At 42.1% G+C, this 13,784-nt stretch overlaps 2 protein-coding genes across 2 annotated transcripts in view; one reads left to right on the forward strand and one right to left on the reverse strand.

Moving 5' to 3' along the window:
• col2a1b (collagen, type II, alpha 1b) overlaps positions 1-5,835 on the forward strand; it is a 59,697-nt gene extending 53,862 nt beyond the window's left edge. Inside the window, 10 exon segments of the mRNA XM_061687643.1 lie at positions 138-191; positions 306-413; positions 497-550; positions 1,775-1,882; positions 1,977-2,030; positions 2,116-2,223; positions 2,300-2,588; positions 3,535-3,722; positions 4,510-4,752; positions 4,875-5,835. Coding sequence (XP_061543627.1) covers positions 138-191; positions 306-413; positions 497-550; positions 1,775-1,882; positions 1,977-2,030; positions 2,116-2,223; positions 2,300-2,588; positions 3,535-3,722; positions 4,510-4,752; positions 4,875-5,021 — 1,353 coding nt within the window. The 3' untranslated portion in view covers positions 5,022-5,835.
• A 5,747-nt stretch (positions 5,836-11,582) lies between these two features.
• On the reverse strand, positions 11,583-13,439 carry LOC133408490 (leucine-rich repeat-containing protein 3-like). Its single transcript, XM_061687481.1, has 2 exons — positions 13,268-13,439; positions 11,583-12,367 (listed from the first exon to the last, which is right to left on the reverse strand). The coding sequence occupies exons 1-2, from the start codon at positions 13,437-13,439 to the stop codon at positions 11,583-11,585; spliced, it is 957 nt and encodes a 318-aa protein (XP_061543465.1).
• Positions 13,440-13,784: the final 345 nt, after the last annotated feature.

Genomic DNA, 13,784 nt, shown 5'->3' on the forward strand with positions numbered 1-13,784 from the left:
CCTCTTAGGCGTCTATTTGGAGGTCGACATTTATTTTTGGAAGTGGATTAATTAAGGCATGGCATCTAATAAAGGGGGAGATCACTATTTTACAGATATACGTGATACAGTACATTAATGAATTTCTCATGTGACAGGGCAATCCTGGATCTGATGGGCCTCCTGGTAGAGACGGTTCTCCAGGAATCAAGGTGAGATTTTCTGTCTCCGTTGTGCTCACTAAATTGGTTGTTATATATAATCTAAAGTAGCGACCTTGTTGAAACTTAATTTTGTTTTTTTTGGGGGGTTTTTTTGTACTTCAGGGTGACCGCGGTAACACTGGTCCTACTGGCGCTCCAGGTGCACCAGGCGGTCCCGGTTCCACGGGCCCGGTCGGGCCCACCGGAAAACAGGGAGACAGAGGAGAGGCTGTGAGTGCAACCGTTGGTGGTAATGTGACGTTCTTTACTGACTTTCACTCACTGCAATTGTTCCTTTTGTCCGTCTTCATTAGGGTGCACAAGGGCCCGCCGGACCTCCAGGAGCTGCTGGAGCCCGAGGGATGCCCGTATGTAAATCTTGAAGAAAAAAATATTCATTCTCATGTACAGTGGATACTTGGAACTTGAACACAATTAGCTCCAGAATGCTGTTCGGTTAAACTTCCCAGTAAGAAATAATGGTCCAGTGGTTGAATGTCCACCATCACTGTATTACAAAGTGTGCATACTAAGTTGGCAATTTTTTAAGTAACGTAAGGTTAAGTGCCATTTTCCCACATTTGGGAGATTTTGTTGTTTGATTTTGTCAAACCGAGGTTGAACTTTTTGGCCAACACAAACCCCATACCTACAGTGAATCATGGCAGGAGCAACATCATGCCTTTGGGCTGTTTTTCTTCAGCTGGATCTGCAGCCTTAGTCTTGGTGGAGGGAATTATGAACAGTTCTAAATAGCAGTCCGTGTTTGTACAAAACATTCAGACTTCTGCAAGAAAGCCCCCCAAAACATCAGGAAAAGCCTACTAGAACATCTGAACTTTATTTTAGGTTAATTAGAGGTACTTTAAATGGTGGTAGGTGTGTGCTGATTCCCATTTAACATTCGTTTGAAAGTAATTGGTTCATTCTGAACACAGTCACATCCCTAGTTATAAGAGGGTGTGTACACATGTGCATCCACATTATCTCAGTTGTTTATTTTAATTCCATCCATCCATCCATCCATCCATTTTCTTAACCGCTTATCCTCACTAGCGTCGCAGGCTGCTGGAGCCTATCCCAGCTAACTTCGGGCGGGAGGCGGGGTACACCCTGAACCGGTTGCCAACCAATTGCAGGGCACATATGAACAAACAACCATTCACACTCACATTCACACCTATGGGCAATTTAGACTCTTCAATTAATTTACCATGCATGTTTTTGGGGTGTGGGAGGAAACTGGAGTGCCCGGAGAAAACCCACCCAGGCACGGGGTGGAACATGCAAACTCCACACAGGCGGGGCCGGGATTTGAACCACGGTCCCCAAGAACTGTTAGGCAGATGTGCTAACCAGCCGCGCACCGTGCCGGCTATTTTAATTCCCCTCAACAAAAGAATTATAGGACACGTTAATGTTGGCAAAGGTTCTGAAATGATTTAGCTTGGTCTTCACCAGAAAAACTTGACTTTTCTATAGGGCTGTGTCGACTTTATATAATAGATCATTCTCATTCTTAATGTTTAATTAATTTATTGATTTTATTATTGATGATTCATTCTTTTCTTTATTTGACTCTTTGTTTGCAGGGACCCCAAGGACCTCGCGGTGATAAGGGTGAAAGTGGAGAGTCTGGCGAGAGAGGACAGAAGGGACACAGAGGCTTCACTGGTCTGCAGGGTCTGCCTGGACCTCCAGTAAGCAGCCATCATTGTCCCTACACCTAATTACCTTTAATACAATATTATTTGAGTAGGGGGCTTAAAAACAACACCCGTTCATGTTTTGTAGGGTCAATCTGGAGACCAGGGTGCTACTGGACCTGCTGGACCTTCTGGACAGAGAGTGAGGAGACAAAATATTTAAAGTCTCCACTTTGCTGCAGCGGTCCTGCGTGATGATGGTTTAAAATATGTCTTTTTGAAAACAGGGACCACCTGGTCCTATCGGGCCCAGTGGAAAGGAGGGTACAAACGGTATGCCCGGACCCATCGGACCGCCCGGACCTCGAGGTCGCGGTGGAGAGACCGGTCCTTCAGTGAGTACGAGCTAGAACCTGTGTATGGAAGAAAAAAGAAAGACAGAAAAAATGAACGCCCTCCTTCGTCCATCAGGGTCCTCCCGGAAACCCCGGATCTCCCGGTCCTCCCGGGCCTCCCGGCCCCGGCATCGACATGTCCGCCTTCGCCGGCCTGGGTCACACGGAGAAGTCTCCCGATCCTCTCAGGTACATGAGAGCCGACCAGGCCTCCGGAAACCTGCGACAGCACGACGCCGAGGTGGACGCCACGCTCAAATCCCTCAACAACCAAATAGAGAACATCCGCAGTCCTGAGGGCTCCAAGAAGAACCCGGCTCGCACCTGTAGAGACCTCAAGCTCTGCCATCCCGATTGGAACAGCGGTGAGTGGGACGGCTAGTTAGCATGTAGCCATTAGCATCTAGGTTTGTAAAGTCAATGGCTGTGTTCAGAATCACTCCCCGTCCACTTTATCAGTGATTCTCAAAGTGTGATGTGTTTGCGACCTCCCTCTAGTGGTACACCAAAGAATCACTGCCTAAGTACAGTTCAATTGTATTTAACTTTGTAGCACAGTAATTGGGGCATAGGGCAGGGGTACTACATACTACAGCCTGGGGCTATTTGTGGCCCGTTGTCTTTTTCTTTCAGCAGCCGCCGGCATATACAAAAAATAACGTTTAACACGGCACTGCGACACTGTCGAGTGTGGGAGTTGAAATGGTGGGGGGATTGCAACAGCCAGATTCCCCTTGGTTGCGACGCGTCTGACAAATGCGACAGCTACTGCTACAACTAATAACCAATTGGCTTCATATCGAGCTTTTCTACATATGCAAAGAAACTATTTACAACTAACAATGTTTTCTCCACTTTCTGCTCTGTGTCAGGTTATGAATTTGTGAACCTATCACATTTTTGATTACTCAGGATCCTCAAGTAAACCCTGTTTTAAAGATTGTCAGCTTACCACAGATTGCTTTTGCTTTGGTTCTGAATATGGAGATTTGGTCAGTCTAAGGCTATTCTTGTGACATGCAGGGCTGCGGGCCAGCGCAAAATCTTGAAAAATCCAGAACTGTTTGCCTTAACACCTTCAACAGAAAGCTGTGATGTAGCAAATCCTCCAAATAAATATATTATTTAACAGCTTGATAGATTGGTTTTAGTTTGTTTAATGAAGTCCAAGAATGTCAAAGTGGCCTTTTCATGCTTCCGTTTTTCTGTAAGCGGCCCTTGGGGGGAAAAAGTCTGGAAACCCGGGACGAAGTGAATGAGCGAACGATTCCGAACGCAGTCAACATGTTGTCCCCCCTCGTGGGCCCGCAGGAGAGTACTGGATCGACCCCAACCAGGGCTGCACCGTGGACGCCATCAAGGTGTTCTGCAACATGGAGACGGGCGAGTCCTGTGTCCGGTCCAAACCGTCCAGCATCCCGCGCAAGAACTGGTGGTCCAGCAAGAGCAAAGACCGCAAACACGTGTGGTTCGGAGAGATCATGAACGGAGGATTCCACGTGAGTATTGGCCTGTTGGCTCGGCGCTATTAATACTCCACAGTCTCCACTTCTCTGCAGCGACCCACCTTCTTGCTGTCACATCAGTGTACCATTTGAGGATACACAGCTAGGCGTGACAAAAATAACTCCACATGGTAACGTGAGCTTCCCTTAGGCTGTTCCAGTATGATACTCCATAGTCTCTACTTTGGTGCAGCAGTCCGCTTTCTTGCCGTCACGTAATTGTAACTTTTGAGGACACTCCATTCTCTTCAACTCACGGATACAAAGGAGAAAAATTAACACACATGCCAACTTTAGCTTTCTCTGTTATTGTGCCTGCATTGTGGATGCTGAAGTATAATACTCCACAGTCTCCACTTTGTTGCAGGAGCCCGCTTTCTTGCCATCGTGGCATTATAGCATTTGAGTATGCACGGCCACAAATGATAAAACGTTAGCTTATCCCATTGCTGTGCCTCCGTTCTGGGCGCTGCAGTATTGTACTTCACAGTCTCTACGTTGCTGCAACAGCCCGCTTTCTTGCCACTGTCTCATTGTCACATTTGAGGACACACAGCAAGAAATGAGAAAAATTCACATACATGCCAACATAAGCTAACCCTTTCGCTGCAGTATTATACTCCACAGTCTCCACTTCCCTGCAGCTGCCCTCAGTCTCCTCTCGAATATAAAACTTGCCTGCTTACTGTGGCTAAGAAGTAAATATAGGAGACTGCGGTTCTCCTCCATGGCAATTATTTGTTAGCAAATCTCACGTTGGCACGTTTTGCTTTCCTTGCAGTTCAGCTACGGCGACGATAACCTAGCGCCCAACACGGCCGCCATCCAGATGACGTTCCTGCGCCTGCTTTCCACCGAGGCCTCCCAGAACATCACCTACCACTGTAAGAACAGCGTGGCCTACATGGACGCTTCGGCGGGCAACCTGAAGAAGGCCGTGCTGCTGCAGGGCTCCAACGACGTGGAGATCCGCGCCGAGGGCAACAGCCGCTTCACCTACAGCGTCATGGAGGACGGCTGCACGGTAGGAATTTGAAAGAAATTGATTTATTGACTTATTTATTTTCGGATGACCCTGGCATAGGAAATGAGTCGCTGGAAAAAAATGTAAGGGCTTAACGGCTTTGTGCTGTCCCACGTGTACAGAGACACACGGGCAAGTGGGGCAAGACGGTCCTGGAGTACCGGTCGCAGAAGACCTCCCGCCTTCCCGTCGTGGACATCGCACCCATGGACATCGGTGGTGCCGACCAGGAGTTTGGAGTGGAAGTGGGCGCCGTGTGCTTCTTGTAAGACGACCATCGAGATGCAGGAGGAGGGGGAAAAAAATCCAAATAAATGAACGTGGATCACGAGGAGAGAAATCAAGACACTTTTTCTTTGTTTTTGGTTTTTTTGTTTTGTTTTTTTTTTTTTTAATAAATGGGACTTCTTCTTTTACTAAGTAAAAAAAAGTGCTTTTTTCCTCCCCCCCCCCTAAATTGAACTCACTACGTAGGATATACCTGCACTGAATGGCACCAACCAACCGCAGCATCTCACCTTCAGAGCTTCATGTGTCCGTGTTATTTATTTATTGTTTGGGCTCGGTGTGTTGCTTTAAGTCAATAAAACGCCCACTTACACATGTTGCTAAAACAAAAAAGAAAGAAAAAAGTCATATCAGCAGATATTCCTCATATCGACCATAACTGTGTATGCTTACAATGGTGCTATAGTTCTATACAATTATATTCCAAAGAAAATATATATGTGTGCACGTATATATTACTTTTCTTTGGTGACTAGGTGCCGTCACTTTCCACGATTAATTTTTTTTACACACCCAACTAAAAGTTTGTCTTCTTTTTATTTCTTTTCCAATCGTAAAGCTACCTCACACAGCGCAAAAACGATTAAAACAATCGACTAAATGTTTGTTTACAGCCCCCCGAAAAAAGAATAGAAGGCTCGTTAGCCTCGTGAGGTGTGACTTGACTTTTTTTAAAGCTCACGTGCGTTCGTGAGATTGTGTATATTTTATTAATAATAATAATTATAATGATAATAGCATTCTTATATTAATATTATGATCATGACTTGTTTTTTTTTGTTAATGTAAATTGGAAAATAAAAGACAAAAACCAAAGTTGGCTGATTTTTTTTTTTTTTTTTTCTGGATGCTCTCGGCCCCCACACTGGAAAAAATATTAGATTATTTTTTTTTTTTTTCATTTTTTTATGCCAATGATGCCACTGAACAAAGAGATTGTGAGTGTGTGGTTTACCAAACATGTCTAGTAGATTAAAATGATTCGAGGCTCTTATTCTGTGGACTGGTCTTCCTGTATGTCTTCACAATACAAGTATAACAGTAATAAAAGGCACAAGCATTTCTATCAGCAACGTACTTTCTTTTTTTTTTTTTTTTTTTTAACTTTTATACATCAATGAAACACTCAACTAAAAAAATTTCAACAGTGGATATAAAAAGTCTACACACCCCTGTTCAAATGCCAGCTTTTTGTTGATTTTGTTGAAAAAAAATTATTTTGACCAAGCTAAATCAGTTCAGGCGGCACGGTGGATGACTGGTTAGAGCGTCTGCCTCACAGTTCTGATGACCGGGGTTAAATTCCCAGCCCTACCTGTATGAAGTTTGCATGTTCTCCCCGTGCCTGCGTGGGTTTTCTCCGGGCACTCCGGTTTCCTCCCACATCCCAAAAACATGCATGGTTGGTTGATTGACAACTCTAAATTGCCCGTAGGTGTAAATGTAAGTGCAAATGGTTGTTTGTTTGTATGTGCCCTGCGATTGACTGGTCACCAGCTCAGGGTGTACCCCACCTCCTGCCCGAAGATAGCTGGGACAGGCTCCAGCAAGCCCGCGACACACGCATGAGGAGAAGCGGAGACAGAAAATGGATGGATATATATATATATATATATAATATTTGAAAATATATATAATATATATATTTGAAAATATAATATTTGAAAAACATTTCATGAGAATTAGTTTGAAATGTTAAAGGAAATAATCATTTAAAAGAAAAGTTTTAATGTCCTGACAATAAAGTTCTAACGTTATGAGGAAAAAATTGTAACAAAAAAAAAACTATAATATTACACAAAAACATTATTTTGGGGAAAAGCGTCATAAAGTTGAGAATAATATAATGTTTTGGAAATAAATATTTAATTAACAATGTACACTAACAGTCACTGATGGTGTAGTGGTCCACTCGCCTGACTTCGGTGCAGGCAGCGTGGGTTCAGTTCGCACTCAGTGACGGTGTGAATGTGAGTGCGAATGGTCGTCCGTGTCTATATGTGCCCTGCGACTGACTGGCGACCAGTTCAGGGTGTAGTCCGCCTTTCGCCCGAAGTCAGCTGGATAGGCTCCAGCCGCCCGTGACCCTAACCAGGATAAGCGGTGTTGAAAATGGATGGATGGATATACGCTAACAAGAATAACCATTGTAATATTATAAACATCAATTGTAATATTACATGAAAAAAATATTTTAGAAAAAAGTTGCAATGTGACCTGAAAAAAGTAATCTTTCAAGTACAAAGTCATGTTTTTATATTTTTAAACGTAATATCATGAGAATAGTTTTAATATCATGAGAATAGTCATACTAAAAGGGAAACAAAAATCTGTTACAAAACATTCTGTTACTGGAGAAAGTTGTTACTCTTGAAAAAAGTTTTAATGTCATGAGAAAAAAGTTGTCCAAGAAAAATTGAGTTCCAAAAAAAAGTTTTATATTTCAGGAAAAAGTATCAGAAACTGGTGAGAATAACATTTTCAAATAAAAATAAAGTGGTCAATTTATGAGAAGAAAAGTAATATTTTTAAGGATTAGTTTACATGTCCATTGTAATGTTATATGATGCATTTTAGTAAGCGCGGGTCCCACATTTTGGCCTGGTGTCCCAATACCTTTGCCATGTCGTGTATCATGGTATGTGTGTGCGCTCTACTAGTATGTTACTCCAATACACGAGTGTCCACATACGAATTTATTGTGAAGGTCACCTGACAATAACAAACGGATTTTGCGGACCTAATGACAATAATACAAAAATGATAAATATATTCCACTCATCATACAACATAGAGTATGTCACATAGAACACATTACGGTACATTCAAGTTGACAATACAAAGTGCACACGTCACACAGAAGACTGAAGATGTGTGCATACAATACATACAATCAAGAGGCTTAGTAATGTAAAATTAAAAGTTCCCTTTTTTGTGAATTGTTTCACAGACACACATTGAGGTGAGTTGACAGAAAATGTTTGGGGGAAAAAAGGCAAGGAGGCACCTAAGAGAAATTTGAAAGGTGATCGGGACAAAAGTTGTGTTTGTGTCCCATCGTCAAAGAAAAGAGTATATGAATCACTTTGACATTCCCATATATAATATATACAATATATTAAACTATGACAATCAAGTCATCCTATGAGAATAAAGTTGTAGCATTATGTGAAAAAAAGTTTGAAGTGAATGTAAAAATTTCCAGGCAGGCCTGAACACAACATTGTCAGGCCGATTTTCAAGTTTTTTTTTTCAAAAAAAAACCAAAAATTATTAGATCATCTTGAATTTTTTTCATATCATTGCAACTTTAAGTTGAGGTAAATTTCGTTTCATTTCTAAAAAAAAAAAAAAAATCATAATCATACAATTTATTTCTCATAACATTGCTTCTTTATTCTCGTGCGAGTATGTCATTTTTATCTCGTCGCAATACTCCAACTTCAGTATCGAAAGATTAGCTACTGTTTTTAAAAAAAAAGTACAGCTTTGTTCTCATACCGTTAGAAATCTAATCTCGTAAGATTTAGATTTTTCTTTTCTGAAAGTATAACTTTTTTTTTTAATCATAATTTGACTTTTGTCTCGTTATTGCAACGTTTTTCCCCAGTACTTTAAAACTTTCTCTTAAGATTAGGATTTTGTTTTTTCTAAAAATAAAAAATAAAAAATTCTTGAAATATTACAATTTTTACTTGTAACATTATTTTTTTCTTTCACGTACTATTACAACTGTATTACTATAAAGTTCAAATCTATTTTTTCCATGAAAAAAAAATACTTATTTCCCTTAATTTACATCTTGACTTCATAAGATTCAGCCATTAACATTAAAAAAGTTTTTTTAAGATTCCATCTTTTGTCTAAATTGTATTTTATTCTTTTTCATATTCACTTAAGTTAAATGTAAGCACGTCTGAAGAAGGATAAATGAAAGTTTTGCTTTCACTCAATGTAATTAAAAATTATATTATTATATTATATGTTATATTATTATATTCCTGAGGATAAATCAACAGTTCTCTTGGTCCAGTGTTGTAAAAATTAAGAAAAAAAACACCAGAAAATGAATTATGAACGAACATGAAACCAAAATAAATAAAAATGTAAATAAGAAAAATTGAAATCATCTGCTCAATCAACAAAACAAAATTTAAAAAATGGCCAACTCAATCAATAAATTAAAAACAGAACCAGATATTTAAAAAAATACATTGCTCAATTGGTACAATAATAAAATCATCACCTGCTCAATCAATAAAATCAAATGAAATAAACTCTTTGCTCAATAAAAATGAAATGTATAATTCCCCCTTTTAAGCAATAAAATAAAAATACAAAATCAAAATATAAATCTAAAAAAAATAATAAATGGCATGTTTTATAAAAAAAAAAAAAAAAAAGGAACAAATAACATGATTAAATGGTTCAAATAAATACAATTATCTGGTGCTCAATCAAAAAATGGTATAAGAATAAATTACCTGCTATCACAATTACAATTCAATGAAAAAAATCCCCTGATTAATTTAAAAAATAATAAATCACACCGCACGGTGAGTGAGTGGTTAGCACATCTGCCTCACAGTTCTGGGGACCAGGGTTCAAATCCCAGCCCCGCCTGTGTGGAGTTTGCATGTTCTCCCCGTGCCCGCGTGGGTTTTCTCCTGGTACTCCGGTTTCCTCCCACATCCCAAAAACATGCAGGGTAGGTTATTTGAAGACTGAATTGCCCGTAGGTATGAATGTGATTGTGAATGTTGGTTTGTTTCTATGTGCCCTGCGATTGGCTGGCGACCGGTTCAGGGTGTACCCTGCCTCCCGCCCGGAGTTAGCTGGGATAGGCTCCAGCAGCCCGCGACCCTAATAAGGATTAGCGGTAAAGAAAATGGATGGATGGATGGATGGATAATAAATCTTGATCAGTAAGATGAAAATAAATTACATTAATTTAAACTAAAAAAAAAAAGTTGAAGTTATTGGCATTTAAATGTCTCTAACTAAAGTCACTGATGGTGTAGTGGCTGAAAATGCACGCACAAATCCTGGCACACGTAGCGTCCGTACGACAAACACACTCCAGATAATAATGATGACGATGATGATGATGAGCTTCTTTCTTAAGAGGCAATTAGTCCCAATTCGACCTTATTGAGACACTGAAGAGGCAGTAGAGGGCACCGCAAGATCAATTCAAGTCCTTCCTGTTGTGCGGATTCATCTGTTTCTCCATACAGTGAAAGCCCGCTACATTGCGGTTCGTCTTTGGCACCCCGACCATATTGTGATAATTTAATGTTGTTGTTTTTTTACAGTATCCAGGCTTGTTTGAATTACACCATCAATGTAGTACCACGTTGTGTTAAAGTAGCAGTTGTTTAAAGGTGTGTAACGGCTAATTTCCGTTCGCCCATCCATGGAGTTTTGCGTTGCGCATTATTTGCATTATGATTATGTTCGCATTAAACTAGTGGACTTTCGTTAGACGAAATGATACAGTATGGTTTGGTCGAAAATATTGGTATTTAAATCTGCAATGTTAAATTGTCTTTTGTTTTCCGTGTCAGTTTTACGGTAAGCGTCAACTGGCTTTGCGTCTCTTATTTGGTGAGCTGTGCGAGCAACAGTCTTCTTCTTGTCTTTGTTATACAACAACACCCCACACCCGTGAGGAATAAATCAGGGGAATCCTAAAAATGTGGAACTGAAGAATCCTTTTTGGATGAAATGCGAAACATCGTCAACAGACAAAATCAAGTCTCGCTGCCTCGATTCCTTTGCAGATTCGTGTTATTGACGAGCCTCATGTGAAGGTGGTTTGTTTGTGTTGAATAATTGAACTGCAGTGGTGCCTCGAGATAAGGGTTTACATTGTTCCGTGATCACGCTCATGTCTCAGAACACTCGTATCTGAAATCCTCTTTCCCCGCTGAAATGAATGGAAATGCAATTAATCCGTTCCACTCCAGTATTGTACTGCAATACAACACGCAGGAAACACAACTGCGCCAGTGGCGTGTATGGATGGGGGAGGGGGGCATTTGGATGCGTTCTTCTTCTTGGGGTACATTGGCAGCTTCATGGCACATTACCGCCACCAACTGATATTCTCCTTCAACGACAAAGAAAGCAATGTGAATTGATGGTGGCCGAATGTTGTGAAGCGTGCTGCTGCCATCAGTAGCAGTCGGGGTCCAAAGCGTACTCGCATCTAATATTCAGTGTCGCTGAAGACCGCAGTGAATAAATTAATCCAAACCAAATAGTCAGTCTCTGTTTCAAATGCTTTGCCGCCATCTTGTGGCATCTATAGGCAATTACAAACCCATTTTCGGAGACGTTTCAATTATTCGTAGATTTTTGCTATTTGCGGTGGGGGTTATTCCCTAATAGCGGGGGTTCACTGTCTATGAAACTCCCCTGTTGCACAAAAAATTGCTCCAGCATAAAAAGGCCATTTTGCATGACCAAACAGATTTTTTTTCTTTAAAGAAATGTTATCAATAGCTGGAGGAGGGGTGAAACATTCCGGTTCATCCCATTCAGAAGCCGGTGCTTAGGGTATCCGTCTCAGTAGGGGTCTTACGGGGACTCGGTAGACTCTTCAGGTACTCAAGATGCCGACGGGCCTCGGCTTGGTTCTGCCTCACGTAGTAGACCACGTACACGATGACCATGAAGAACCACACGAACATGGTGACCAGCATGGCCACGTCAGTGGTCTTCCTATGCAGGCTGCAGAAATTCACGCCCGAGTCCAGGAGCCTGACCAGCGGCTGTCCGGCGTGCTCGCCCAGCACGCCCGGGTCCTCCCAGCGGCTGGCCTCGCCCAGCCCTCGTACCGAGCTCTCGCAGACGATTCCGTTGACCGTCTCGGGTTCCAGGTTGAGCGTCTCCATGAGTTCCTGGAGCGTGCAGTCGCAGTGCCAGGGGTTGTGGTACAGGCGCGTCTTGGCCCGCGTGCCCCCGAATTCGTCCGGGCTGGCCTGCCTCAGCTGGTTGTGGGACAGGTCCAGGAGGCGCAGCTCGGGGCCCAGGCGCCGCAGGGCCCCCGAGGACAGCGAGTCGATGCGGTTGTGCGCCAGGTAGAGGTCCCGCAAGTGGGCCAGCTCCACGAAAGCGCTCTCGGGGATGCTCCGGATGTTGTTGCGCTCCAGGTGCAGCGACACCGTGTCTGACGGGATCCCCTCGGGGACCTCCCGGAGACCGGCGTCCGAGCACAGCACGGTGGCCGTGTCCCAGGCGCAGCGGCAGCCGTCGGGACACTGCGGGCGGGCCGGGCTCCAGAGGGAGCAGAAAAATAACAGCCACGGCACCGAATTGCCTCCTAGAGATAGAGACGGAGAAATACTGTATCCGAATCTAAAAAGATAGTGAGAGAGAGATAGCGAGAGATCGAAAGAAATACAGAGAAAGAGCGGTAAAGAGAGATATAGATAGAGAGAAATAGAACTATAGAGACAGAAGGAGAGATAGGGAGATAAAGCACAACAGAGAGAGAAAGAAAGTAGCAGCGAGGGATGGATAGATAGATAGAGAGATAGATAGATAGATAGATAGATAGATAGATAGATAGATAGATAGATAGATAGATAGAGAGATAGAGAGATAGATAGATAGATAGATAGATAGATAGAGAGATAGATAGATAGATAGATAGATAGATAGAGAGATAGATAGATAGATAGAGAGATAGATAGATAGATAGATAGATAGATAGATAGATAGATAGATAGAGAGATAGATAGATAGATAGATAGATAGAGAGATAGATAGATAGATAGATAGATAGATAGATAGATAGATAGATAGATAGATAGAGAGAGAGATAGATAGATAGAGAGATAGATAGAGAGATAGATAGATAGATAGATAGATAGATAGATAGATAGATAGATAGAGAGATAGAGAGATAGAGAGATAGAGAGATAGAGAGATAGAGAGATAGATAGATAGATAGATAGATAGATAGAGAGATAGAGAGATAGAGAGATAGATAGATAGATAGATAGATAGATAGATAGAGAGATAGAGAGATAGAGAGATAGATAGATAGATAGATAGATAGAGAGATAGAGAGATAGAGAGATAGATAGATAGATAGATAGATAGATAGATAGATAGATAGATAGAGAGATAGATAGATAGATAGAGAGAGAGATAGATAGATAGATAGATAGATCGATTCTGGGGCTGACGGCGGGTTAACAGACAGAGACGCACTCACCTCGGGGTCTTCTTCTTTTCGGGGTGTGCTCCATCGCTGCTGTGGTGGGACCGGGCACATGGCCTCGGCGCAGCCCCCCGACGCGCACCTCCACTCGGACGCCGCCGCCGCCGCCGCCGTCTGGCACATTGAGGAGGAAAGAGGTCTCTTTGTGGCGGAGGACTCGACACATGCGTCACAATGACCTTTAGCAGGGGACGCTATTGTTGAAGCAGACAGCGATGAAAAAGGCCTTCGCTGTTGTCGCTTTAGGAGCAAGCTACCTTCTTTTTGAGTACAATCTTATCACGTTCACCCTCGCTGTACTTAATGGCCTCCATGCTGGCCATCTGTGCTTCAGCTGCAAATGGAATCAAACTCTCCACGGATGGGGCCGATTGTGTCATTTAAAACTTCGGCCTTTTAAATATTTCAATATATAATAATAATACATTGATCCTTGTTGCTCTGTCGTGGCCACTTTTGGCCAATTGAAACCCATGAAAATTACAGTTTTTAATTCTTGGTTTATTGGATT

The sequence above is a fragment of the Phycodurus eques genome, chromosome 10 (genome assembly GCF_024500275.1).
Source record: "Phycodurus eques isolate BA_2022a chromosome 10, UOR_Pequ_1.1, whole genome shotgun sequence".
Taxonomy (NCBI): Eukaryota; Metazoa; Chordata; class Actinopteri; order Syngnathiformes; family Syngnathidae; genus Phycodurus; species Phycodurus eques.